Raw genomic sequence first — 27,748 nt, 5'->3', positions numbered from 1 at the left:
GATCTCTCTGCCCCACGGATCCTCTGCAGCGTGAGATTTTGAGCTTCAATTGCTCAAAAACTACTGAAGGGATTTACACCAAATTACAAAAGCACGATCTCAGGACCAACTTCTAGCTTCCTGCCGAATTTGGTGTAATTCTGTGTAGCAGTTTCTGGGGTATCGATATTTAATTTTCCAATGGAAAAATGAATGAGAAAAACACGTTTAGGGACCCTCCGTTTGTGGACCTTGGCTTGACAGATCACCCCAAAACTTTCCAGGAAGCAGCTGAGGTGGATGAGACTTAAATTTTTCAGGAAGATTTTGTAAAGATGCGTCAAACAGAACTCAAGTTATTAAGAGTACTAAGAATATTTTTCTATGAAAATGCAGACATAGCTATAAATACCCAGTGGCACTTGCTATTGGAGTGGATAGATTATATTTAAATATGCATACACACACAAGCTCCTCTTCTGCTTCTCTTTTATTTATTTCATGCTTTAGGAGGGTTCGAAGGGGTGGTAAGGCCTTTTCCTTTTTGGATGCCAAGGCCTGGAATGAGGTCACCTGTGAACTGCGAGGGACTGTTTCTGAGCCCAACTTCTGGAAAAAAATGAAGACTTGTTTTTTTCTCTGGGGAGAAGTAGTTCTTCTGTATGGGGCTGAGCACCTGGGCTCTCCTGCCTGTTCCGGAACACTCCTCAGAGTAGCCATGCACTTTATAAATCTACCATTTATTCATTCTTTCAGACTCATACCAGTGGCGGTCGCTACTGTGTAGTTAGGGCCTAGTTACCATAGGAAGAGCTTTTTTTAGTTTGCTAATATCGCTGCAGTAACATGAGAAGTGTTGCATTTCAGGACATGGGAATTTGGCTCAGTGTCCAGAAAAGCTTTTTAAAATAAGGTATAAGAGGGCAGGGTTGGACCTTGTGGGAGGGGGGGGGGGGTGGGGGGGGGGGAGAAGGACCAAATTGTACTTAAACATTTTTGGAGTGCTACAATCCGTAGGACTTTTGTTGGAGCAAGCGGGACTCTCCTGCACCCGCAGGAGTCCCGGAGTCCCACAGGAGCGCAGGAGCCACATTACCACCCACAAGAATCCTGCAGGATCAGAAAACAATAAAAAAAAATGGGGGCAAGTGTCCGTGGTAGGTTGGCCGTATAAAGGCGCTTGGCTTCTGCCGCTATGCCATCCCGCACACCGCTGAAGGCAGTTTGCGGCAGGGACTGTTGGCTATCCACATGGGTTTAGGCGCTAGACCTCAGAGTTCCATAACCTTATAAAGCAACTTGGCCTTTGACCCTGTTCCTCTATATGGTCATTGAACTCCTGGGTGATTTGCAATATCCTTATAATGTACAGCACGAGGAACTCTATATATTAATCTGGACAGTGGCACTGGTGCACACACAAGACTTTAAGTTGAGAAATGGCCTGTCAGGTGCTAGGGATGGGCCTTGGGAGTCAGCAGTGGATGCCGCCCTGATGGCTTAGTGCTTGGGAGAGAATATGAGTGTACCACTGTTGATAGTTATGTACCTCGTCATTAATGATTTAATGCTGTGTGCTGATATACAGAGGTTTTCAGTGTCTAGTGGCCCGTTTGACTTGCACACATAGTAACCCCACACTTGCCTCATCTGCTCCCTACCACGCAGGCACACAGCACAGACAGTGGGGAGCTTGGGCTATAGGAAAACTCTTCGAAGTATGATCTCATTCTACTACAATAATGAACTGAATGGTGTGTGTCTGTCAACATTCTTTACGCAGAGACAATACGCGCCTAAAATTTCGAGCAAAATGTTTCTTATTAAAAGATGGATGAAAAGCTGATTTGGACCACGTTTTAATAAACAAGTTTTCATCCAACATTTAGTGAACACCCAACACAATACCTGCCATGAGGAAAAAGTGCTATGATAAAGCCGGATTAAACAAATTCCACAATTTTACTTTTCACTTTTATCCCTCGTCCAGTTGAGACATCCACTTCTTTTAGGCACATTCAGCACCCTTTTGCTGATGGTGCAGACAGGGTTAAGATATAAGGAATAAGTGCTATGTGTTGGACCGGAAATCCTGTGAGTGGTCACTCCCTAGACTTTTTGCATTCTAGTCTTTTTGTTGCTGAATTCTTTTTTGTTGGCTTTAGAACTCTGCGCACTTTCTCACTGCTATCCAGTGCTAAAGTGTTTGTGCTCCACCCCTAAACATGTTGCAATTGGTGTCTACCTGTCTGAAACATTTAATTTATTGAGAAGTCCCTGGTAAGTGGTACTTTGGTACCCAGGACCTGTACATTAAATACCACTAGTAAGCTCCAGCACGCATTGTGCCACCCACTACTGTAGCTCTAAATCTAGGACTGAGGCATGCACTCCTGCAGCCTGCTAGCGTAGTTTTAAAACTACCATGTCGACTTGGCAGGATAAACAACAGCTAAGCCTTACACCTTCCTTGTTATTACATTTGTGTCACCTCTACAGTAGGCCCTTTCAGCTTGGAGGGCAGGGTGCTGTGAAGTTAAAGAGTAGGATATCTGTAATTTGTGTTAAATGTCCTAACAACAAAAATCTCCCAAATTCAAATGTCACTGTTGCAAGGCCTGGCTCGCTCATAGACTAACACTGATTCACCTTTGTGAAAGCCACTAAAGACTAGAATCGGAAAGGGAGCAGCTAGAGAAGCAATTCTTACACTTACTAGCATTTGAATTTGTGAAGATGGATTTTTGCTCCTAATGTTAAAAATACCACTTTTAAACAATTGCTATTTTTCTGCCTGCAGTCTCTGGGGCCTTTATGTGTGTAGTCTCTCTGTCTGGCAGGCTTGTGAATGTCTCCCTGGGTTGTAAATTGGAACCACATACTAGACAATAGGGGCTGGGTGTGCTGAGTGGTGAACACATGGTGCAGGATGAGGGGGTGGAGCTGTCACTCACATCACCTGTCTTCACACTCACACAATGACCAACACACCCAGGGTCAGTCATCTTGGCATCAATGAGGGAGGGAAGAGGAACTGCTCAGGGCAGTGTTGGTGTCAATACTCTGCCTCTCACTTCAAAGGTTTGCACCTGCATGAAAAAGCCCATCTCACCGACTGCCTCTGATTATCTTTCGGCTGGAAACTGTAAGACAAGACTGCACAGCTGTTTGCCTTGCTGTGTGAGAGACTGGGCCTGCTCTCTCTTCCAAGACTCCTGAGTGACTTCAAGAACCAGCTGACTGGATCCCTGCTTGATCTTTCAGGACTAAAAGTTCCAGAGGCCTCACTTGCTTTTCCCTGACCAGAACCTGACCCAGTCGTTGCTTGCTGCTTTTCTGCTTTTGAAGGATTGAGTCCTGACCCACCTTGCTTGTCCTAAAGGTCCAGGACCCTTGGGTGGTGTAAAAGGGTACTTTTCCCTGCAATTCCTGCGAGTTTCTGATCATCAACTATGAGCGACACAGAGATCGCCGACTCCGGCTCTGAGCGGTTCTGATCAACGACTACTGATGGTCCTGATGCCCCGACTCCAATCAAAAGCTACCAGTGGTTCAGCAGTCCAGTGGCCCCACTGCCCAATTCTGACGACAGCAGTGGCCATCGATAGCTTCCCAACTCCAGTTCTGAAGCGGACCTCGATCCACGGCTTCAGCGGCTCAGACACCTATCGACCCTGGTCCGACGTCCACTTCATCTCCTGCACCGGAGATGCGGATCTCCTCGACTTAGATGACAAGCGGCTCTGATCATCAACCTTGACTCCAACAGTGAGCGAACACTGGCGAGCGGCGCTGCCGACTCTGTGAACTCTTGCATTTCTGGCACCCAGCTCAAAGGTAACTCTTTTACTGGGCCTACCATGGTTCGAGTGCTTCAGTGCTTTTCATTTCTAAGCGCTAGTTTTCTTTAATACTTTGAAACTGAATATCCCAAGATCTACTGATTGGATTTTGACATTTTGGTGCAATTTTATGTATTCAAATGTTCTCTATTTTTCTAAATCTGTTTGGGACCATTTTTGTGTTGTGTTTTCACTGTACTACTGTTTTGTGTTACATACATACTTTACATATTACTCTTAAGTTAACCCTGACTGCTTGTGCCCACGTTACCAGCGGGTTAACCGCAAGGTTTAGTTTACAACCATTGTGGTCCTCCCTGATTAGGAATGTGGTGCTTGCTTGAAAAGGGCCCATACCCAGTCCAACCGAGAACCTGATTTCTAACATTAGGCATCAATGTACTTTTTTCTTATTTTTTCTATTCTTCAGCAGAGTATAAATGAGGCTGTCTGTGTTCACAGCATGACGCTAAAAAATAAATCTTGCCAAAGATGATCCTGTTTTTTATTTAATTATTTTTTACTAAGGCGGTATAGATGGGCAGGAGTAGGACTCAAATTAGCAGAAGACGAAGGAAGTAGCATGGAGTATGTGTTAGCTGAGTTGGAGGGGAGGCAGAGGATGAGCAAAAAAGATGGTGGAGAGAGAGACACAGAGAAGGAAGAAGTTTGAAGAATGTTTGTTGGCTGATAGAGCAAGGATGCAAGGAAGGGGTGGATATTGCAGGTAAGACAGCAAGATAAATGGAGGGTGGGGAGCAAAGCCAGTGGGGGCGAGAGCCAGGAAAGCTGCATGCTTTCATTGAGGGCACAAAATAAAACGCTAATAAAACATGCAAAAGGAAAAATAGTTCCATCACGTCAGCAGGCAAAGGGTACACCTCATCCAATCAAAACACTGTGAGACTAAAAGACTTCTGGGAGGGCAAAAACATGAATAGGTAGGAAAGCAATATTATCAAGAGCAGACATCTGCGATAGCCATCAAATCAAGAACAGGGGTCTGACCCAAAGACCAGTATAGGTATATGTGTTGGAAACAATAGAGCTATAAAATGTATGCAGCCAAGCCCTAATAGAAATGTCAACAGTATACAACTCAAATCCAGGAGTATAACTTTGTATATTTCGCATACTTTCTGTTTTTTCCCACTTTAACTCCTATCGAAGCTAGGAGTGCTTCCCTAAGGTCTCCTCGGCGCTGAATACATTCTTTGATTTAACTTGAAACTTGAACACTATGATTTGTTCAAAGGGGAGTGGAACTATATGATTTTGAACAATGCAGTATGTACGGCCATCGGAATGCCCATGCACAATTCATCACAAAGACTCACAACAATGCAGCAGTGAGGTTGTCAACACTCCGTTGTTTTAATTTTATTTACTTAGTATGTCTTTGATATAGTACTGCTAAACCGCAGGGGGTGGCAAAGGTACATTAGCCTAAGGCTGGGGGGAGGTGAAGGTTTGAAATAAGCAGTACAAATGGTGGGGCCTACAGTGGAGATGCGCAATAGGCACAGCACGGCTGTTCAATAAACACTGTTGCTAGGCTCTGACGTCTCAGCACTGGCAGGCATTTTACATGTCATCGTTCCTTTCTCAAAAAGAAAAGATTTCCAAACCTGTGACTCGAAGTTTATCGGTGCCGACTACAACTTCATCTTCATTGGCAGAAAACAACATTTTCCCATTGTTCGAGTTGATCTGAAACTGCTGTGCATTGGCTTCTACTATTTCCGGTCCTGTGGAATAGAAGAAGAACAGCAGTTACCACGCGCCCTGGAACGTATGCGCGCGCTGTTACCACTTGAGGTTGCAATCAGACACGATTTAGCGGGAATACCGGCACAACAACTGTTCAGATGACTTACTTTTTACAGGCAGTGCTCCTCGCTGATGGGACGGAGGAACACATTACAATTTTGAGGAACATACCCCAAACCGTGATTCAGTTGGGTAGTGCCCGTGTGTCTCTTATGCGCCTTCAGAATTTGCAAAGGTGACTAACTCCCAATGGAATGAAAGTGATAGACGTCTCCAAATGTCTGCACACAGCTTGGCTGATTAAACATAAAATGATAGCTCCCCGACTCCTAGTAATGCAGCTTGAGTATTCATTCTATGCTAGCACACAGCACTTTATTATTTTAAGAATCTTGTTATACTTGCCTAGTGATGGGATATTGGATATTCTCAATTTCTTTTTTACTTAGATGGTGTTTGAGGTTTATCCCATGCTCCTTTAAGTATTTATCTGGATGAATCATTCTATGGTGTCTTATTTAAACTGTTTTAATTTGATGCTTATTTACAGTACGTGTTGTTATGTGTTTGCTCTTCAAATTATGCATATTTCTAATAGCATGATGAGTTTAAATTTGTTTAATGATGAACTTTTATGTTCGATCTGTCAATAATGTTACAAAGGCAGCGCTGGGAAGAGAACAGGGGACTGACATACTCCCAAACTGGTTTAAATAAAGGCTGCCTATCTCGCTTTCTCGCTCTCTCACACACTCATTTTCTCTTTATCAACTATTTTTTATTGTCATTCATATGGGGCTATATGTAGAAAGCAAAATTACGATCGCAAACGCCGAAATTCGCCGAATTTCGGCGATTGCGATCGCAATTTTGCTAAGTGGTATGTAGGAAGGCAAATTTGCGTGCAAAATAAGGAATCGCTAAATTTGCGATTCCTTATTTTGCGATTGCATTTAAGGAATCGCAAATTTTGCGATTCCTTAAATGCAATGTAAGAAGCACCAAAAAAGTGCAATTTGGCCTTAAGGAATCGCAAATTACCACCAACTACAGGTTGGTGGTAATTTGCGATTTCTTTCACAAATGCATATTTTTGCAATTTTCAAAGTGGTATGTGGTGCACACACATGTCCTTAGGCATGTATGTGTGCCACATGTGCACCCATGCTCATTTCAGGGGTGCAACAGGGTGTCCTTTTGACACCCTGGCACACTTGAAATTGCATTCTCAATTTGCGATTCTCTAATTGAGAATCGCAAATTGAGAATGTCTTCCCATTCATTCCTATGGGCCTCTAGGCCCATAGGAATGAATGGGGAGGTATTCCTTAATTGCGAATTGCAATTTGCAATTCGCAATTAAGGAATATGTAGGATTCGCAAAATTATTTGCTAATCCTACCTACATTCCGTTTTGCAATTCTCTAATTGCGATTCCCGAAAAATTGCAATTAGAGAATCGCAAAACACGTTCTATGGCCCATAGTTCCTTATAGCTTGAATGTACTTCTCCGTGTACTGTCAATCACAATGAGCCCCTGTCAAGACCGCTCAGAACTTTCTAAAAACATGTTGGCCCAGAGGACATCACACAGATTCACTAATATCTTAATATCAGTCATATCACAGCTGTATAAAACGGACACAATGAATAGCACAGCTTCTGGGCTGTAAACTCGTAGATATATCAGAAATACAATGTAGTGTTTAGGATTCACCCAGAAGGTATTATCTCACATACATGAAGACCCGTGACACGTGTCATCAATCTTTTTCTTTTATTCCACATCAATCATTTTTACAGTGTAATTGTTCTGTACAAAAATATACCAGATCTGCTTAGTAAGAGTGTAAAAAGTGCATGGGCCACTGCTGACAGGAAAACCTCGCCAGCCAGCACAGGGAAGTTACAGCCACTGGCACCACACAGAATGTCTTAACTCTGAGAGCCTGCGCATTTGCTCCTATTAGCACGATGCTCCAGCGTGCGTCAACCCACTGTGGAGAGAAGAACACACACCAGCAACTACAGTGCTCTCTATTCTACCCCCCAAAACAGATTAGCCTATCACCCTGATGATACGCTCAGGAGGCTGGATGTAACTTCGTGGCTCCGTAGGTGGTTGACAATGGGGCCAACATCACATCAGGCATTAGTAACAGATAATGACATAGATGAGGAGGAAGAAGTTCAAGAGACAGTAGGAGCAATACTCGAAGGCAATGAATTGCCCACAGTCTGTTCAATGGCAAGGCTGGCTTCAAAATCTTCTCCTTCACCATCATATGAACCTGGGTCACTGAATTCTTCTTGAAAGTCATCTGAATGTTTGCTGATTAATGCTCCTCTAACTGCTGGTTTCTGCCTTTGGAGATCGCCTGTGGCCAGTGCCTTTTAGGACATCTTTGTTGAGGCTTGGCTAATTTCTTTTCCGGAGCCTCTTGCATTTGGTCTTCCTCTGGTGAGCTCTCTCGGGGATTGCCGTGTCAGAGAGGTGGAGTCAGTCTCAGGAAAGGGCGCGGATGAGGCCTACAGCACTCCCACAGCTAGTTTTAGTTGCTGCACTGCTGCATTTTGCAAAGTATTATTTCTAACTGCCATCTTTTCTTAGTATTACTGCGCCTATCTTAAATACAAGTTATTTCATGATATGGAAGGGAAAAATATACATATAATGCCTAACAAACGTAAACAAAATATACATGAATAAAAAATGGGTTTGTAGTATTATGTATTCTCATACTCTCAATAATAAAAATGGAGTTGCTATTCTTTTGCAAAAAAATAGATCTTCAACTATTACCTAAAAATCCGGAATCTGAAGGATGCTACCTCACAGTTAAAATCAAACTAGAGACTACTGTTTTGCATCTAATTAATGTGCATGGTCCTACAAATGATGATCCAGATATTTGGTCTCTTAGCACATCAGAAGTGCTACAACTGGGTAATGTTCCACTTAATATTGGTGGTGAATTTAACCTTATATGTGATTGATTACTCAATAGAATTTATCTAGCCAAATTTCGTCCTTTAAAATCTTACTTTGCTTTGAAAGCCCTTTTTAAAACTACTAAATTGGTAGATGTTTGGCATTTACATCATGCTACAGAAAAACAATTCACTTTTTTTCTAATCCTTATACTTCCTTCTCTAGAATTGATTATTTATTAATATTCCGTCACTTAATACCTTAAGATCTTGATCCTACTATCCAGAATATTGATATTTCTGATCATGCACTCATGTCATGCATTTTACGTCCGAACTCCTGTCAACATTCTCAGGGTTGGTGGCGCATGAATACCAATGTCCTTCTTAATGAAGAAAACAAACCAAAATGTATAACTGTAATTCATGATTATTTTTTCTTCAATCCTGAAGGTTCTACTTCAATGGTTAATCGATGGGATGCCTTTCAGGCCTATGTCAGAGGGGAGACGATTTCTATTATGTCTCATAATAATTTGATAAACAAATTGCAAAATATTAACGTCTTTTTATTAGATCTAGTCACATTAAATATAAGACACAATTGCAAAAACATAGTTATAAATTAAGATCTGGAAGATTTCTGACCAATTATCTTTGTTTCAGGATAGACAAAAATCTAATTAATACCATCCAGAATTCTAATGGTCAAATGGCTCTTTCCTATAAAGAAATAGTTAATGAATGTATTAATTTTTATTCATCCTTGTATAATAAAGCTCCTCCTCAAGATAGGTTACACATTGATCAATTTTTGGAGAGGTGTGGTCTACCTCAAATTTCTCCATTAGTTCAAAATAAGTTAGATTTACCAATAACTTTAGAGGAAATCCATTTGGCTCTTAAATCTCTTAAATTACATACATCTCAAGGTCCAGATGGCATTCCTGCTGAATTTTATAAAGAATTTTCACTTCACCTTGCACCTCATTTAAGCAATCTATTTACTTACTTCAGCTATACAGTATCAACTTCTGGGTCCTTTACTGAAGCTTAGATTATTGTCCTTGTGAAACCTAATAAAGATCCCGCTATTGCTTCAAATTATCACCCCATCTCTTTTAATAAACAAGACTGTAAATTTTATGCAAAGATCCTTGCAACTTGGTTGGTTACTGTGTTGCCTAGCATCGTGCACATTGATTAGTCTGGTTTTATGAAAAATTGACATTCTGTGAATAACATACGATTATTATTTCATGTAATTGAAGCTGAATCATCATTACATCAACCGGCTGGTGTCCTGGCATTAGGTACGGAAAAGGCTTCTGATAAAGTCCATTGGCAGTTTATTTTCTGTACCTTGTAAGCATTTAATTTTGGAGCTTTGTTTATTCGTATGATTTCAGCTTTATATCATGGTCCGCCTGCCAAACTTTTTGTTAATGGTTACATTTCAGATAATGTTTCCTGTTTTAGGGGTACTAGACAAGGTTACGCCCTATTTCCCCTACTTTTCCTTTTTACTATTGAGCCTTTAGTAATTGCTATTAGAAATTCTTCAGGTATTGAGGGTCACACTATAAATAATGTTCCTATTAAAATGTCAGCTTAAGCTGATGATGTTCTTCTATATATTGGCAATCCTGAGTCTTCCATTCCCTTATTACTGAACTTAAGCAACACTTACTCAAAGATTTCAGGATCTACACTAAATACTAATAAAACTGATTTCTTTCCCTTTAAATGTCTAATGTACTCCTGATATTCTTCCGAACAAAGAAATTCTTTGTCAAAAAGATAAACTTAAATATCTTTGTATACTTTTCCCCCCTCCATATAACAATCAGTATCTTTAAATTGGGATTCTATTCTAGATCATATTAAACAGACATTTCTAAAATGGTCAGCTTTACATTTAACTTGGTGGGGTAAAGTTGATGCTATTAAAATGGTTACTGCTAAAAAAAATTATATCTTCTTCCTATGATACCTGTTCAATTTCTTTAAGCTTCATAAGAATATGAACAAACTTCTTTCAAAATTCATTTGGAATAAGTCTCCTTGTTTGAGATGTAAAAAATGTAAATTGGCAAAGTGAAATGGTATATTTGGTTTACCAGATTTTCTTCATTATCATAAAGCTTTCATTTTAAAACAAAGCACCTTATGGTTCCAACATACGGAGTTTACTAACCCACCATCATGGCTTTGTATTGAAGAAAGTTTGATTTCCCCATTTCCTTTACTTGCGTTGTTTACTATGACTAATTCAGCTTCTCTGCTAAATAAATCAGGTATACTGAAATCTACTAAATTAATACTATAAGTTTCAGATTTGATTTTTCAAATCTCCTTCGTCACATACATTATATTTATCTCTAGGTTATAATCCTATGTTCAAGCTAGCTCGTCACTCAAAGTTTTGGCAAGCCTGGATTAAGGCAGGCATTTGTTATTTAAAAGATGTTTATCATAACAATGCCTTTTTAACTTTCTATGTATTACACCTAAGATTTAAATTACAGTCATCCAATAGTTATAAAAATGAAGTCTTGTGTAATTCCACCCTTGATTAATTTCCAAATAATTTTCCTAGTAGTTCTACCTATGATTTAGAATTGTATATGCAGACAATTGCTTGATCATCCCATGCTCTGTCATTGCTATATAAAATAATTAAACAATGGTGCATGAGACAATATTGACTTCATTTCTTCCTTTTGGAATGCAGAACTAAATATGTAATTATTTCCAAATATTTGGAGGAAAATTTGGTTGAATAGTATCTCAAGATGGCTGCCTGTTTCTTTATACCAAAATGATTTCTCTATCTTACACAATTGCCTATGGACTCCATTACGGCTATTTAATGCAAGACGTTTGGATTCACCTACTTGTTGGAATTGTTCTTCACATATTGGATTGTTTCAACATGTACTTTATGAATTTCATATTATTAAGAAATGTTAGAATGAGATTTAGGAAATTATTACTAAAATATTGAATATCTCAGAAACTGTATCATATAAATTATACATTTTTAAGTCAGCTTCACTTACTTCCAAATTATGTTATTAATAGCAAACTTATAGATTTATTGATTACTGCAATTTTAAAATCAGTTACTACTAAATGGGGAAATGCCTCATTTTTATCAAGTCATGCATGGTGGATTGGGTTGTTTTTACCAGAAAAGGATCAAATTTGACTTTATCAGGCATAGTCCATAATACTAATAATTATCAACTATTCTGGAAACCAATTAATGACTACATTGCGTTATATCTTTAAATAGGTTTTACTTATAATAGTTAGTAGTTCCCTCTAAGAATAAACATGTTGGTTGAATTTGTAGCTCTGTTTAGAATTATTTGTATTGATGAGTATATTTAGAATCTTTTTATTTTTATTACATAAACATAATTGTTATTGTATAGGTACTACATTTAATTGTCTATACTTTTTCTGTACATTATAATATATTGCTTCATAGTTCAGTAATTTTATTGATATAATTTATTATGTACCTTCTCTGGTGCTCTTTTCTGTATGGTCTTTGTGTATGTACTTTGTTCTAATAATTGAATAAAAATCTTAAACATCAAAGTCATCTGTCATTCGTAACTCACATTTATCCCCTGTTGACATCTTGAACTAGAACTAGTTGTGAGTAATGGTGTGCCCATCTCCACATAGTGGTCATGGTGCTTTCAATGTCAATAATTACATAGGGTTGCGGGTCAAAATATGTGTCATCCTTGTTTTGAACTTTGACTTGGCAAGCACCAGATCACCTTGTTGTAGATTCTTGGCTGTGAAACAATTGTCAACATGGCATGTAATTTTCTTTTTGTCATCTGCATCCTTCTGTTGGGCATGGCAGTTTATACAATACCTTGGCTGTTCTATGAGGTAGGAATGGTTGTGCTTATCTTCCTCCCAAACATTAGTCCAGAAGGGGGCACTGATTTAGTGCCTAGACAATCACAGAGTGTCTGGCAGTGCAAATCAAATAAGGGTTGTTTTTACGTGGCCATGAAGCACTCAAACAGTATATTTGCTTGGGCCACAAAGGTTTGAATTTGCAATATGCAATCCCTAGCTTCCTTGCAAAGTTTATGAACTTTTTTCTAGGGAGTAGAGCATCGTTATCAGTCTTTTAGGGGGTAGGAATGCTGAAAGATGAAAATACCTTGTTCAGTGCGAGAATGGTTGTGTTAGCTTATGTGCACTGTATTGCTATCACCTCTGAATATCTGGAGCACTCGTCAACGGCTACAAGTAAATGTTGAAACGAAAAGGTCAGTGGCTGTGTGGCACGCTGAAGTTCCTGAATTGTGATCAAAATTATATTATTGATGCTTTGGTAGAGTGCAGGTAGGTATCTCCCTCTGACCTGAGGGCGTATTAGTAAAGATTCCAATTGCGTTGTTTAGACCATAAACAATGTCCCCACTTTGCACACCAAAGGGTTTGATAACCTTTTAATGTATTTTTTCAAATCTTTCAAAAAAACTTTAGAATTTTTCTTTAGAAATCTTCTTTTTATTGAATTGATATCACAGTGTTATGTCACGCTTGTTAATTAATCTTCCATAGCTCCTCTTCAAGAGGGAATTTCTCCATATATCAATTGTCATGGAAACATTCTTAATTCATTTAAAATACATTCCCTCATTTAAAATCCATTCCCGATGCATTTCGGGACAAAGCCCTTCTTCAGGGGAATCATTCTGTAACAATAGCAAAGATGATAGTTTAGTGATTCAAGAGGTATCAGCCCTCCATTTAAGTTAAAAAAAGATTGCTAGTCTGTGACCATTACCATTGCAGTTGAGTGCTCATTGAAAAATGTGAACTTGGAACATAAAAGTTAAATTGAGAATACTCTGTAATTCTCTCCTCTGTGATTCAGTGCCTCTAACAAAAGTGTAATGCATATATCATGAGGTTGCCATGCACACCACGTTCATTATCTATAAGGTTTAGAAATCCATGCTGTGTGGATGTGAAAACCTGTCCTTTAAAATGTGCGTCCAAATCGTTGCATGCTATTAACCATGCTAAATCACAAAATGTGTTGTGGTGAATCCCCCTAAATTCGTCATGCGAAATAGTGAAAAAAAAATACCCATGTAACACAGATGGTGTACTCGGGTAACACGTTCGATTAAACGCGGAACATTTCTCCACAGTCCTAAATGTCTGCATGAATAAAACAAAAGGAACCAGGGCAACTGTCTGCTTGGCGATTAGTCGGCAGACTATGCATAATCCTGTGCAAGCGTCTTACCTTTCGGGGTCGGTGTAATTAGTACGACGCTGTTAACCATCCCCAGTATCTCAATAGTTTAACGAAAAAGAAACCGGCGGGTCCAGAATTTGAAAAGGAACCGGCAAGTCCGGAAGTTAAAAAAGAATAGAGAACGGTCGCCATCTTCAAACATGCAAGAGGCTCAGGGTGCAGAGCGGTGGCCATCTTAAGACATGCAAATGTGTAAAGTGCAATCAATATGTGTGGTTGAAAACGTCAACGTTATCAAAGTATGGTCTTAATATGCAATCTTTCTAACTTCTTGTTCATGCTTGATGTACCATAGAAAATTAAATAAAACACCCATCACACATGCTGGAAGGCTCTTAGATCTTGGATGAAGCTCTTAAGGTGCACTTTGAACATCCCTTTATGTCCATTCCATCTCCACGATGCTATGAAGTGTTCAACTGCCCAAGGTTTGGGGTCCTGCCTGGAGGCCTGTAAAAGAATCCGCCTTTTGAACGTATAAAGTTGTGATTGTCTGATAATATATCTCAGGTATTTCTTAATGACTGAGGGTATTGTGAGCGAGACTTAGGAGGGAAAGGGAGACATGAAATCTGCAGGATTCTTATTGTTTCCTGGACTGTAGATTATTTTAAATTTGGAATCTTGAAGACGTAACCCCCACCTCTACATGTCAGGGCTTCTTGGTTTTACGATTACAAAATACGGCAAGAAGGCTTGATCATCAGTCACAACTGTCAAAGATTTTCTGTGTAGAAATAGACGAAAATGATCACAGGTCCCCACAAATGCTAGAGACTCCTTTTCTGCCTGGGACTAGGCCATTTCAGACTTGATGAGACTGTGACTTTGCATGTACTTTATGCATCTTGGTGCTTCAGGGTTGCTGTCTTGTTGTGCTTAGATGGCTCCAAGCCCCACAGGGCTGGAATCAACAGTTACTTCAGTGGTGGCAGAAGCTTCATAACAAGATAGATTGTTAGCAGTTGCAATTTGATTATGTATTGCTTGAAAAAACGCTTGGCACTGGAAGGACCAAGTGAAAGCAGAACCCTTCTTTGAAAGGTCTTGAACTAATGCGCTTATGAAAGTGAAATATGGTATGTTTTAGGAGCAATTACTGGCAAGCCTCAGAAAGGAGCAAAGGGCAGATATGGTGTATGGGGTCAGCACCACCAACATCATTGTAAGGTTTGCTGGTATCAGGCATCATGCCGTCTGCTGAGAATCTGTGTTCAAACAACTTGAGAGAACTTGTTCGGAGGGTGCATTTGTCTTTGAGTGTTACACTGAATGCTTGTAATGCATGATGCACCTTGATGAGAGCTGCATCATGCTCAACAGATTTTCCAAACACAAGTTTGTTGTTGCTGTGGTTTAGACAATTTAGGATGCCCCATATGACTTTACATATTTCTTCTTCAGGGGCAGATGAGACACCAAAGCTGAGTCTGTTGAACCTATAGGGCCTACAGTGAGTAGTAAATGTCGTTAAATATGGAGTTAACTTTATTCACGTCAGGACCTTAGAAGGCAGGTGCACCATAAAGCTGATGTATCATGTCTTGTATCTGTGGCAACAGATGAGTGTGTCTTGAATAGCTTAATTCGGCTGGCGCATGTCAATCCACAGACAGATGCTTTCTCCTACCATTTTTTAGGGACGGGGGGAAGCACATTACCTTTGTTGTAGGGCCTTGTTCGGGTTCAAATACATTAATTTCTAAAAGTTTTTTAGGTCATCCTCGACTTGTTTTTAACACTAAATGGAATGACTATGCAGTGTTCAGATGTTCAACAACTGGCTTGACCCCAGTGTCAATGTGTTGGTAAATCAGGCGATCATTGAGTTTGCCTGTGCTACCGAAGAGCTTTACAAAGTTTCTCCAAGCGTTTGTGATCATTGTCAAACACACTGTGTGCAATGTGGCACAGAAGCTTAAGGCGATCCAACTTAACTGCTGTGTGAGTAGCACCCTGTGGCTGCGACTGTCCCCACTACATACATGTCTGTCTGTATTGGTTGGTTGCCATGCTTGAGACATAGACTGAACACTTTCCAATATTTGAGGGATTGCTTTGACCCATAAGCTTAGATGCACATATCGGCATCATTTAAACCAGGCCAGTGCACTAGGGTCGCACAATCAGCCATCAGTCATCACAGTGATAGTAGCTCTGGGTGTCCACAAGGAACAAGGCAGCTGTTCCATACTAGTTCACATTTATGACAAGTTATCTCACGTCATTATCAGTTTCATTGCAATGATGCTCTGAATCGAGAAAACATTTGAGTTCCGACTTCTTTAATTTTCTGATGAGGATAGTGAGGATGAAGTGGGAGAACATAGATGAGCAAATTCCTCTCCAACATGTTGGCGAGTGCGATGCGCATGTTTTGATTTGTCTTATTGGAACGCCTTATTTTCTGAATCCTGGAACAAGTTTGATCTCCCCCCCACCCCTCTGCTCTGACACATAAAAAATGATGTGACCTATTATGCCACAGATGTGCCACATGCCATAAGCCACTGGCATACATCGGGAAAACAAACCACATCGTGAACATGCACGTCTGACATCGCTTTTGGACAGGCACATATTCTCCGTTCTGCATTTACGTTGTTCTACTTCTGTTTTAACTTGTGGCGATCCATCACATCTGCTTGGTATTCAACAGCACAGTAGGTTCCAGCCATAGATAATGTGTCTTCAAGCTTTCTTGGCTTCTGCAATGGTTTCTGTCCGTAGTTCTTCCTCACTCTTGTTATTATCAAAATCACAGTGCTGCACACGTTCTTTCAATTCTTGTCACAAACACGTCGGTTGCCTCCCTGTGATTGAATGAAACAGATGTCTTTCATAATCCTCATTTGTCTTTGGATAAAAATAAGTAATTAACTGTTGCTTCAGGTCACCATAAGAAAGAGTGTCAATATCCTTGACAGATGATGTCCCATCTGTCAGGGCCAATCCAGTGCATAAGGGGGCATGTCAGTCGTTTGGCATTCTTAATACACACAGCTCCTGTATAAATGTGAAAGTCTTTGATCCATCAGCCCCACTTGGGGCCCAGATTGTTTGTGTTAGTTCAACTGAAAGGCACTGGCAAGGCCAATGAGAGTTATTCCTGATTGATGGTAGGCTTATGCAGGGATCAGGCTGCAGGACAGGTTTGAGATCTTCAGAAGTGGAAGAGGCCATTATTTATTAAGTGAGGCAATGCAGGTAATGTGAGTAGAATTACTGCAGCAGATATAGCATGCCAATATAAGTTTGCCCTCGTTGCTAGTGTACTCACCCAGCAGGTATTATCTGGCATACATGAAGACTCCTGGACAGAGGAGTCATCAATCCTTTTGTTTTATTTTCCAGCAATCATTTGACATCGTAATCGTACTTTACAATAACCAGTGGGGGCTCCTCCGTTAAGGCGGAGAAGAATCGCACCGCCTGCTGTGAGCGCAGCAGGTGCACACAGAATAATAAAATGGTCATTACCATTTTATTATTCTTTGTGCCACCGGCTGCGCTAGTGCAACCGTGATGGTAGGGGCAGACAGATACCTGCATATTGCAGCATGACTGCATCAAGTGCTCAGTGCGCATGACAGATTGGCTGTCTGTCTACAGCCGGACAATCTGTCATGCGCACTTCAGAGCCTGTAATCCCAGTGCTGTAAAACAAGTAAGGGATAGCAGAAACAGGCCCCTAGCCTCAAAGTGAGCACTGGGTTAGCCTGCTCCAAATAATCCAGGAGGTGCTAACAGCATAAGAGCAGCTCCAGGATTGGTTGCATCTACGTACAAGAACTAAGCTCATCATCAGGGGAGAACACCTTATTCCAAGTTCTCTAGGTGAAGCAGGTAGGAACTCCAGTTCAATGAGGTGCAGGACAACACCCCAGGGTATGACCACATCCTCCAAAGTGTGGCACTATTGTCTCCCAGAGAGCAATATTTCTCCGAAATTCAATATAGCTGATTTTTCAGCAGAGAGAGCAGAGCTAACTAAACCAGCCTACAGGATGGCTTCTCTACATATTTTCCCTCCCTTTTGCATTTGCAAATTCCTTCTCTAAGCCTGCCATCTGGCTGGGGGCAGAAGGTAGAGGTGTAAATGAAACTGGTTTCTCCAGCCTGTTTCCTCCTGCCTTTGAAGAGCATTATTTACTACTCCTCCCCTTGGCATTCCTATGCCCAGCACCTTCACCTCCCAGAAGGGCTCCCTAACCCCATTGGCCATTTATCACCTCTTCAAAGCAACCTGGCTAACCCACCTAACTCTGGCCAATCAGGTCAGAGCGCTAGAAAGCTGAATTTCGGCTTACAGACAAAGTCTTTTAACTACGAGGTTGGTCACAATTCACATTTTAAAAGCAGTCTTGCAACATAGGGCTGCTTTTAACCTGACCTCAGGCAAAATCAATGTACACATAAAAGTGCAGAAATGCTTCTGGCTGTTAAACTGCCATGCCATATTATATGCTAGAGTCTTAAAGGTAGTTTTAATCCCCCGGCTCTATTATGTACTAGGGCCTTATATGGGAGGTCAAATATGGGTACCCTAACCCATAGTGTACCCTAGTGTATGTAGGTGTTTTCATTCTATTCTAAGTGTCTTTTCACCCTAGCACTGGCCCTGGGTATGGTTAGACAGAGCCCAGGGACAGTCAGTGTCAGTTACCAGCAGTAACTGTCAGCAAACAATGGGGGGTACCCAGGGCACAAGGATGACTTTGCAACAATGGCACAAAGAGAAGGTCAGGTGTCCCAGACTGGTGGGCTGGAGCTTCACATTGGCAGTCCCCCGTCAGGCTGTCAATGCTGCTGTGTGATGACGGTGGTGTCTCTCACTGGTTTTTGGTGCGAGTGGGGCGGTCTCAGTGAAAAAGAGTGTGTTTGCTGGCATGAAGAGCCCGCCCTAAAGCTTGATTTAAGAGCCTGTGAGCCACAACAATACACCAATGGTCCAGGACCTGAGAGGCACTACTAGGGTGTCAGGTACTTGATGTCACTGGGTCCAGGAGATGGTTGGGGAGCTTTTTATGTCCCTGAAGCTCAGATCAGGAGGCCAGCAGACTAGCCCTTGAAGTCACTCTGGGGTCATGGGTTCAAGATAAAGTTGCAGGTCCAGTTCTTCTTCCCTAGGCAAGAGGGCAGCAGGTCAGCACAGTAAGGCAGCAGTTCTGTTAGAGCAGCTGTCCAGCAGAGTAGTAGTCCTTGTAGCAGCACAACAGTCCTTTTTTCTGGCATTCTGTCCAGCAACAGTTCTATTTGCATTTGTCACCCCGAGTGGGACGGGTATGCTCAGACGTGAGTCCCGTGCTCTCCATGCCACTGGAATCAAGCTATCCTGGCTGAAGAGGGGTGAAACCCCGAAACCAGTCCTAGGATGCTTGTTTTCAGTCCCGGGAGGACCTGGCCTGGCAGTTCGGGCTGGACTGTTCCCATTGGGCACAGGGTCAAGACTGATTTGCATATGGCTGGGTCCAAACTGGAATGGCATGGTGAGCAAAAAAACAATGGATTTAGGCCCAGATCTCTGTACTGTGGTGAATGTATGACATTGCTCTGCATTCTGTCCATCAACAGTTCTTTTTGCATTTGTCACACCGAGTGGGACGGATACGATCAGACGTGAGTCCCGTGCTTTCCATGCCACTGGAATCAAGCTATCCTGGCTGAAGAGGGGTGAAACCCCGAAACCGTTCCGAGGATGCTTGTTTCCAGTACAGGGAGGACCTGGCCTGGCAGTTCGGGCTGGACTGTTCCCATTGGGCACAGGGTCGAGACTGATTTGCATATGGCTGGGTCCAAACTGGAATGGCATGGTGGGCAAAAAATGATGGATTTAGGCCCAGATCTCTGTACTGAGGTGAATGGATGACATTGTTCTGCATTCTGTCCATCAACAATTCTTTTTGCAGAGGATCCACTGGACCAGAATTGTACTGAAGATTTGCTGTCTGGGGTCCCATATTTATACCCAGTTGTGCCTTTGAAGTGGGGGAAAAGCTTCTAGAGGTTTACCTTTGAAGTCCCCAGGCCTCCTCCTTTCCTTGCCATGTCTCCAGACTAATTACAGAGGGTCATGTGACCCGAGACAGGCTACAGGCACTAAATGGCTAAGGCAGGAAAATGCTAACTTTGTTGAAGTGGTATCATGCAACAATGTCTTAACAGGTAATAATTACAACGAAAGACTAGAAAGGCAAACAGATCATTAAAAGAAGGAAAGGGAGCACCAAACACGTAAATTCTGTATTTTATTCGGAAAATTTAAGGAGAAAGCGGACAGCATCAACATTTTTTAGATAATTTGCAGAAAATAGAAGATGGACACATAGTGCGTGAGTATAAAAAAAATGTGAATGTCGCATGTGAGAACACATAATACAAATAACATGTATTTAACATGAAAAAGAAGGTCAGGGAAATAATTTCAATCATGTTATTGGCCAAGAGCCATAAATTTGTTGCTTGGAGTCCTCCTTGCTGCTTTTCATTTGTATTATGTGTTCTCACATGCGCCGTTCACGTTTTTTTTATCCACGAGCCTTATGTTCAACTTCTATTCATTGCACATTATCTAAAAAGCTGTAGCACCTCGCGAGTAGCTCATTCTGTTCACAAAAGAGATTCATTGCTTGGCTACAATCATCAGCACAATGGAACGTAAGTACAGACATCAATATTTTGCAAAACTCCCAAAATAACTATTTTTCATAGAGAGTGAAAACACTCCCTTACTCCCTGCCATCATTTAGTCAAGCTACATGTTGTAACTAAATACTGACTGATAACGCGGATAAGACATGACCAGTCGATCAAATGCTTTCTAGAGTGAATTCCTGAAGGGTGGATAATAATAAGGATTGTAAATGACCATATGCATTAAGTTATCCTAAAAGGTAGAAATGTATTTTTCATCAATGTATGGGACTTTGGAAAGGAGAATGGATAGCCCCAGAAACCCTCCAGGAATGCTCCACAAATAGGTGGACTGATGGACTGCACGCACCAGAGGGTGGCCTTGCCCACTCCCAGAACTTGGTCAGGGATTTGTGACAAAGAATGGCCAAGACAAAAGAGCTTTGTATGAATCTGGACTTAAATATCACTTACATTTCTCAGGTACCCATATGACTCCCCTCTTCTTCAGATGGCAGTAGTACCTCTGAAAAAGCAATATGTGAGAGTGCAGCTGTTTCAATGGGATGTGTGCTTCAAAACTGGGCTGCAACACAAATCAATAGTGTGTACCTTCTAATATGTCCAGGACACTATGTGATAAACGTATGCTTATTTTTATTTTGTTTAATAGGTTTATAAAGCACAACTTTGAGATTTCCTGGAATTAGAGCAAATAACCGTCTAGAACAGGGCCATAACTAGATGGTACTCATAAAAGCAAATAACCTGGCCAGAAGTCATTTTCGAAAGCTGAAGATTTTGGGGAGACCTTTGAGGGAATACATATGAGCTTTCAAAATTTTGAAGGCAAAAAAGACAAGTCTCTACTGCTACCATGAGCATTATGGATTCTTAGGATCAGTGAATGAGAAGGACCGACCACAGAAGGCAGGTCAACTATGACTCAAGAGATGACATTGGAGAAACTCTGGCCCACAGCAAGGTAGGCTCATAAAAATTATCCAGCAATCCCTAGTGTATGTCACTCAGCAGAATTCTGAACAAGATAATCTATTTGGGGCACTATAGCCACCTGAACCTCTGTTTTTCAATGTCTGAGAATTACCAGGTAAAATAGGCAGGATGTTCTTTAAGGTTTTTCAGTAAGAAATGCAGTTCTAAGTCAGTGTGGTGCAGTGACAGGGTGCGGTCTAGTGTTTGCTAGCCATGCATTCTGTGTGGGGTAATGGAGATTGCTAGGGATTCTAATGTGGTCTTTTGAAATCAGGAGTTCTTTTAGCCTGCAGTAGCTGTCTGCTGTGGTGAGCTGGTGGTGTAGGATTCCTATGCAAATAAACCTTTAACAATATTATTATTTAAAGGCATGTGTAAAGACTGGTCCCCTGCGATGAGGAACACTACTACCCCTAGCTGATCCACTCACTGAAGCTATTGCCTTGGCTTTGGCGGTGTCATCGGAACAACTGTTAGGCGGAAATGTAAATGTCAAATGTCAAGGTACTTATAGAGCGCACTGTCACCAGACGGCCACCTTGCAGTGTCGCCTTTTGCGGTTTCCTGGCGTTGATACTCATACCGCTGTGGAACCCCTCCTGGCTTTCCCTGTGAAGTGTCCACTCCTGGGCACCCCCAGGGTGAAGCCAGGCATCCTTAGCGCTGTTGGGGCCGGTGTGGAGGCTAAGCAAGCTATTGCCCAGAGTTGCAGCGTGGGGCCTGTGATTAGAATAGGCACCGAGGCGAGAATAGACAGGTCTGAGGAAATTGAGCCCGAGCCCCGCCGAGGTGGGAATCGAACCCTGGTCCCTAGCCAGAACTCTGCTTCAGGGTCTGCCGCTCTAACCATTGAGCCACACTCCTCCAGGCGGAGTCCAGGACACTGCAATATGGCTTCAGCATTCGAGTCCATGTTCCAGCTGAATGTGCAGTCTGAGACTGGAGAACCAGAGTGAGCCTAGCGGCACTTGTGCAAGCTGAAGTGGGCCAACACAGGTGAACTGAGAGGCCAACGTGTCATCCTAAAACCGTACCAATCCAGGCCAGGAAAATTCCATACTGCATCATTGCTGACCAACAATGTTAGAAGTGATGAAACAGAGCATACCCATGCTGAGCATCATGGTCATTGTGAGTTGCACCACGTACACGCAAACCAGAGTGAAAGCAGCATAGGAGCAGACAAGGAAGAATTATCGGAGAGGCTCCGGCAATGAAGAGAACCACAATTAGAATTCGATAAATAGAAATAAAAATTTGATTATATTCCTTTCAAGTTGAGGAAACTTGCACTGTTATCATATCATGACAGCACCGCTCAAAATGGTATGGATCTAAAAACATACTCTAATTCTTTAAGGGGGAGCCAGTTGGCAGTGCCATCACATAGTTGTAACAGCCAACTATTTTAAAGAAATATAACTAACAGTTTGAAACTAAAGGCACCTTTCTTGACCGTTCTACATATTCCTAGAATGGTAGGAATTTAAAGAGGCCTTCCATGGTCCAAAAGGCTTGAGTATTCTAGGAACATTATTTGACCTTGAAGGACAGGCAATTTAAAAATCAGAATTTTTGTTTATGTCAGTAAGAGAATAGGGGTGATAGGTAAGTTGGCTGTTAAGCTCGAGTTTGAAGAAAATCAAGCCAAGGTGGCAGTCTCAGTAGCTAAACCCTGGTTGTCCTTGGTAGGCTGGGGGGAGGTGGGCAAAGTGAACATGGCGTTGGACCAAGACCATCCAGAACAGGCTTTATTTATCCAGATAAACAATAAATTTGGTTAGCCATAGTAAGAAGACTAAGATGGAAGGCTCCAAGTAAGATGAGAAATTTCTAGAGGTTTTCAATGAAGGTTTCAGGAAAACTCAACTGTTTTCAGCACAAAATCGTTCTGAAACATAGCCACCAAAACTGTTGTATGCAAGGTTCATAAGGTACCTTTAGAAAAGAGTTAAAAAGTGAGCTAGAAAAGGTATGTGAATTAGAAATCTAGAAGAAATGAAGAATAGAGAGTTGCTGTTGCCTGTGGCACATAAGCCAGATACATTTTTAAAACTGTGCGAACTTGGACGTCTTTTCTCAACTTGAACGATCTCAAACAAATATGTAGTTAACTCCATTACATGAAGACTCTCATCATCTTACTATGTTAATCTGAAAGAAGCATTTGTGAAAACGAATATCATTTGGGCTGTCGTTAGTCTCTGCTGTATCGCCGAGTGGTGGGAGAAAGGTTCGAACCCATGATATGTGGTATACCATTTGTTTCCAAGATGATATTTTGGTTTAAGGCAGGGACTTGACAGAGCATGCGGTGAGACTGAATGCCGATGTTTCATCCTAAAAGAGCATGGGTTATCCCTGAAATCGAATAAATGGAATCCAGTGGCGTAACGAAACTTGAGGGGGCCCCCCTGCAAAGTACATGGAGGGGGCCCCCCATTCTCCTCGCCAGTCAAGAGCCCTCAGGCCAGCGACCCGCCATACTGCCGGGGCTCACCCCAGCCATAAAAAAAGGATTCTGGTTCCTCTATTGGTCACATCCGCCCTCTCATCGAGCGATTTACATACATCAGTAAATGCTGCTGCGCCCTCCAGCAAAGTTACATAACACTGCCTCCAGCCGGCCCACCAAACACATCCTCCTACTTGATGACCCACCTTCAAGCGAAGCCCGCTCAGTTAACCACCTCCAAACGCAGATCACTTCCATCATGCCTGCTACTAACGCATCCATTACACTCTACCCTCACCCCTATGAAACCCGCAATTATGCTTTTCTGCCCGCCTTTAAAACCACCCCTCGGATGTCACTGCAAACCTGTGACCGCCGCCTACTGCTCCCCTGTCCATCACCCACAGAAAGACTGATGACCGGTCACCATCTAACCACTGCCTACCAGTAAAGACAGAGCCTTTCAGCTGCTGGCCTCCCCAATGCCACTATGGAAGTTTTAAAAATGTTGAACAATCTCTGCAACTGACCACCTCAAAACATTTCTTCCTGCTAGCCTATACGGCATCAAAGCCGTTCCTGCTACTTTTCATCCTCTGCATGATGCACACAATAATATCAAATGTACAAAGGGTCAGATTTTTGTTTCCTCACGCCTACATTAATTTACACTATGTACCCCACTAAACCATACCTGCTGTCAAAGGCAAACCAGATCCCATATGTAGCACCAGTCAACAAGTACCCCAAGGACAAACACCAGAGAGAATGAGCGATTCATGAATTAAACCTACAATGACAACGTAGCATTTCCCCACCAACTGTCAGCCCAGCGAAGTCTGCAACCGCACAGTAGCCATCAATACCAGCAACGTCTAAAGCGCATTTCCACTTCCTTTCTTTGGCAGCTCCTGATACATATACGTATGCCTTCTGGGCGCCATCTACCACAGACCACAGCATTCTTTGTGTCCCTAAGACTAACCGAATGCTGTCGGTGAACGCTTCTCTTCCCCCTTCCTTACTAATAACTAATGGAGGATAACGAAAAAAATATATAGCATTTTCTTATGCAAATAGCGTATCAAGCACTTGCTGCCCGCAGTCCTCGCCAGATCCACCCAAATCAATATTCTGCTATCGCACCATCCTGTCACCCCTATTATTATCTGAAGATATTTTTTTATCCCTTCCTTGAACTGGGAAAAGCAATACTTTGCACAAAAACAAGTCCCTTTAAAACCTTTGCTACTTACAGACTCGCAAAGCACTTCCTTGTTTTACTAACTGTTGTAAAGCAAACGGATAACTCATTCTAGGATTGGGATTATTGTTTAGAGGTGTGGAAGTTAATACTGAGACATAGGATGATTTTTTGCATACACTCGTTCTTCCCTGCATGCGCACACAAAGCAACATTACAATTTAGCTAAACAAATTGTTCAGAAATGTACCGGAAGGTAAAGAAACAGCCCAAATAATTTTTTCAAAGAAAAATAGACAATCGTCAACTTTATACCCCATGACATAAAAGCCTTAGCGTGCACAGCTTGCTCAAATCCACGCTACCTAATTCTACCAAACTCAGCACATTTGAACATCTCATAATTCCATGCCACACAATTCAACTATAAATAATTTAACCCTACATTCCATACCACATAATTACAATCCTAAAAATGAAAAAACATATATTTCTACTTCACTCCATACCACATAAGTCCACATCACATAATAACATTCCACACAACTTAATAGCACTCCAAACCACATAATTACACTCCACACAACAAAATTTAAGTATACATAATTCCACTTCAACCTATATAATTATACGTCACACAACATATTTACACTCAACTTTAAAACACAGAATTACCCTCCACAAAATACAACTCTGCAACATGCTACATAATTCCACTCCACACAATTATACACCACACCATGCCACATAATTCCACACGTCTCACAATTCCACAATTCATCCCCACACAATTCATCACACATAATTACTCCACATAATACCACTCAGCACCACATAATTAACCTCCACATAATTATGCTCTCATCCATATTGCATAAATACACTCCACATAAATCTACTCTATGCCACGTAGCAACATTCCACATACACTAGTTCTTTCCTGCATACGCACAAAAAGAAACATCACAATTTAGCTTAACAAATTGTTCAGAAATGTACCGGAAGGTAAAGAAACAGCCCAAATTATTTTTACAAAGAAAAATAGACAATCGTCAACTTTATACCCCATGACATAAAAGCCTTAGCGTGCACAGCTTGCTCAAATCCACACTACCTAATTCTACCAAACTCAGCACATTTGAACCTCTCATAATTCCATGCCACACTATTCAACTATAAATAATTTAACCCTACATTCCATACCACATAATTACAATCCTAAATATGAAAAAACATATATTTCTACTTCACTCCATACCTCATAATTCCACATCACATAATAACATTCCAGACAACTTAATAGCATTCCAAACCACATAATTACACTCCACAATTCAAGTACACATAATTCCACTTCAACCTATATAATTATACGTCACACAACATATTTACACGCAACTCCAAAACACAGAATTACCCTCCACAAAATACAACTCTGCAAAATGCTACATAATTCCACTCCGCACAATTATACACCACACCATGCCACATAATTCCACACGTCACAATTCCACAATTCATCCTCACACAATTCATCACACATAATTACTCCACATAATACCACTCAGCACCACATAATTAACCTCCACATAATTATGCTCTCATCCATATTGCATAAATACACTCCACATAAATCCAGTCTGTCACGTAGCAACATTCCACATAACTACACTTCACACCATGCCTCATAATACCACTCAACATAATTTTCACCCAGCAGCGAACACTTCCACGTCACACATTTCAACTCTACACATTTCCATTCCACACCACATAATTCAACAACAAACTACATAATTCAAACCAACAACAGAATTACATAACACACCACATACATCCAATCTACACCACAAAATTCCACATCATGCTATAATATTTAACAGCACACCACATAAGTAAACTCCACTACATACTAGTCCACAACGCAAAATACCATTCCAGATAATCTCATTCCAAGACACACAATCCCACTCCATGACACACAATCCCACTCCACATAATTCCAGTACACTCAATACCACACAATTACTATCCACATAATTACATTATTTCGCTACACAGATCCAATCCACACAATACAATTCCACAACTAACAATTCCAATCCAAACCACATATGTCCACTTGACACCACACACATTCACTCCACTCCAAGCAGAAAACACATAGGTAAAATACACTGTCCTTTACAATGTCATAGCTCTAACTCTCACAAATGCGAGACCAATTGCATTGCAAATGCTTGTTTACCTTCCAATGCGATCCTGTTCATTTTTTTTATTTATTTTATGGAGTTTTATATAGCTCGAACTTGACCCGTATCGGGTATCATAGCGCTTTACATGAGCACCAGTTGCGTTACATGAGGACACATTCATATTTGTTAGGCACAGGTAGATTAAGTGATTTGCCCAGAATCACAGGATGTTCAGCGTCATTGTTGAAACTCGAACCCAGTTCCCCAGATTCGAGGTCGACCGCCCTAGCCGTTAGGCCAACTCCTCTCCCAAGTATGAGTAAGAATAGGCATTCGAAGGGCTAAGCAGAAGAGCTGAAGTATGTAGATGTAAAAGTAGTGGAAGGTAGGTTCAAGTAGGAGTATGCAGGAGTAAGAGTGCAAGTAGGAGTAGG

The 27,748-nt window shown here is 41.4% G+C and overlaps 1 protein-coding gene across 5 annotated transcripts in view; it reads right to left on the bottom strand.

Moving 5' to 3' along the window:
• SGCG (sarcoglycan gamma) overlaps positions 1-27,748 on the bottom strand; it is a 967,353-nt gene that overhangs the window by 103,651 nt on the left and 835,954 nt on the right. For all 5 annotated transcript variants that reach the window (XM_085621587.1, XM_085621590.1, XM_085621588.1 and 2 more), the window contains one exon: positions 5,450-5,569. In XM_085621587.1, the coding sequence (XP_085477713.1) occupies positions 5,450-5,569 (120 nt within the window). The remainder of the gene's footprint in view (positions 1-5,449; positions 5,570-27,748) is intronic.

This window comes from Triturus cristatus, chromosome 8 (assembly GCF_964204655.1).
Source record: "Triturus cristatus chromosome 8, aTriCri1.1, whole genome shotgun sequence".
NCBI classification, from domain to species: domain Eukaryota; kingdom Metazoa; phylum Chordata; class Amphibia; order Caudata; family Salamandridae; genus Triturus; species Triturus cristatus.
The sequence above is the reverse complement of the archived record's forward strand: the minus strand, read 5'-3'. Positions and strand labels throughout refer to the sequence as shown.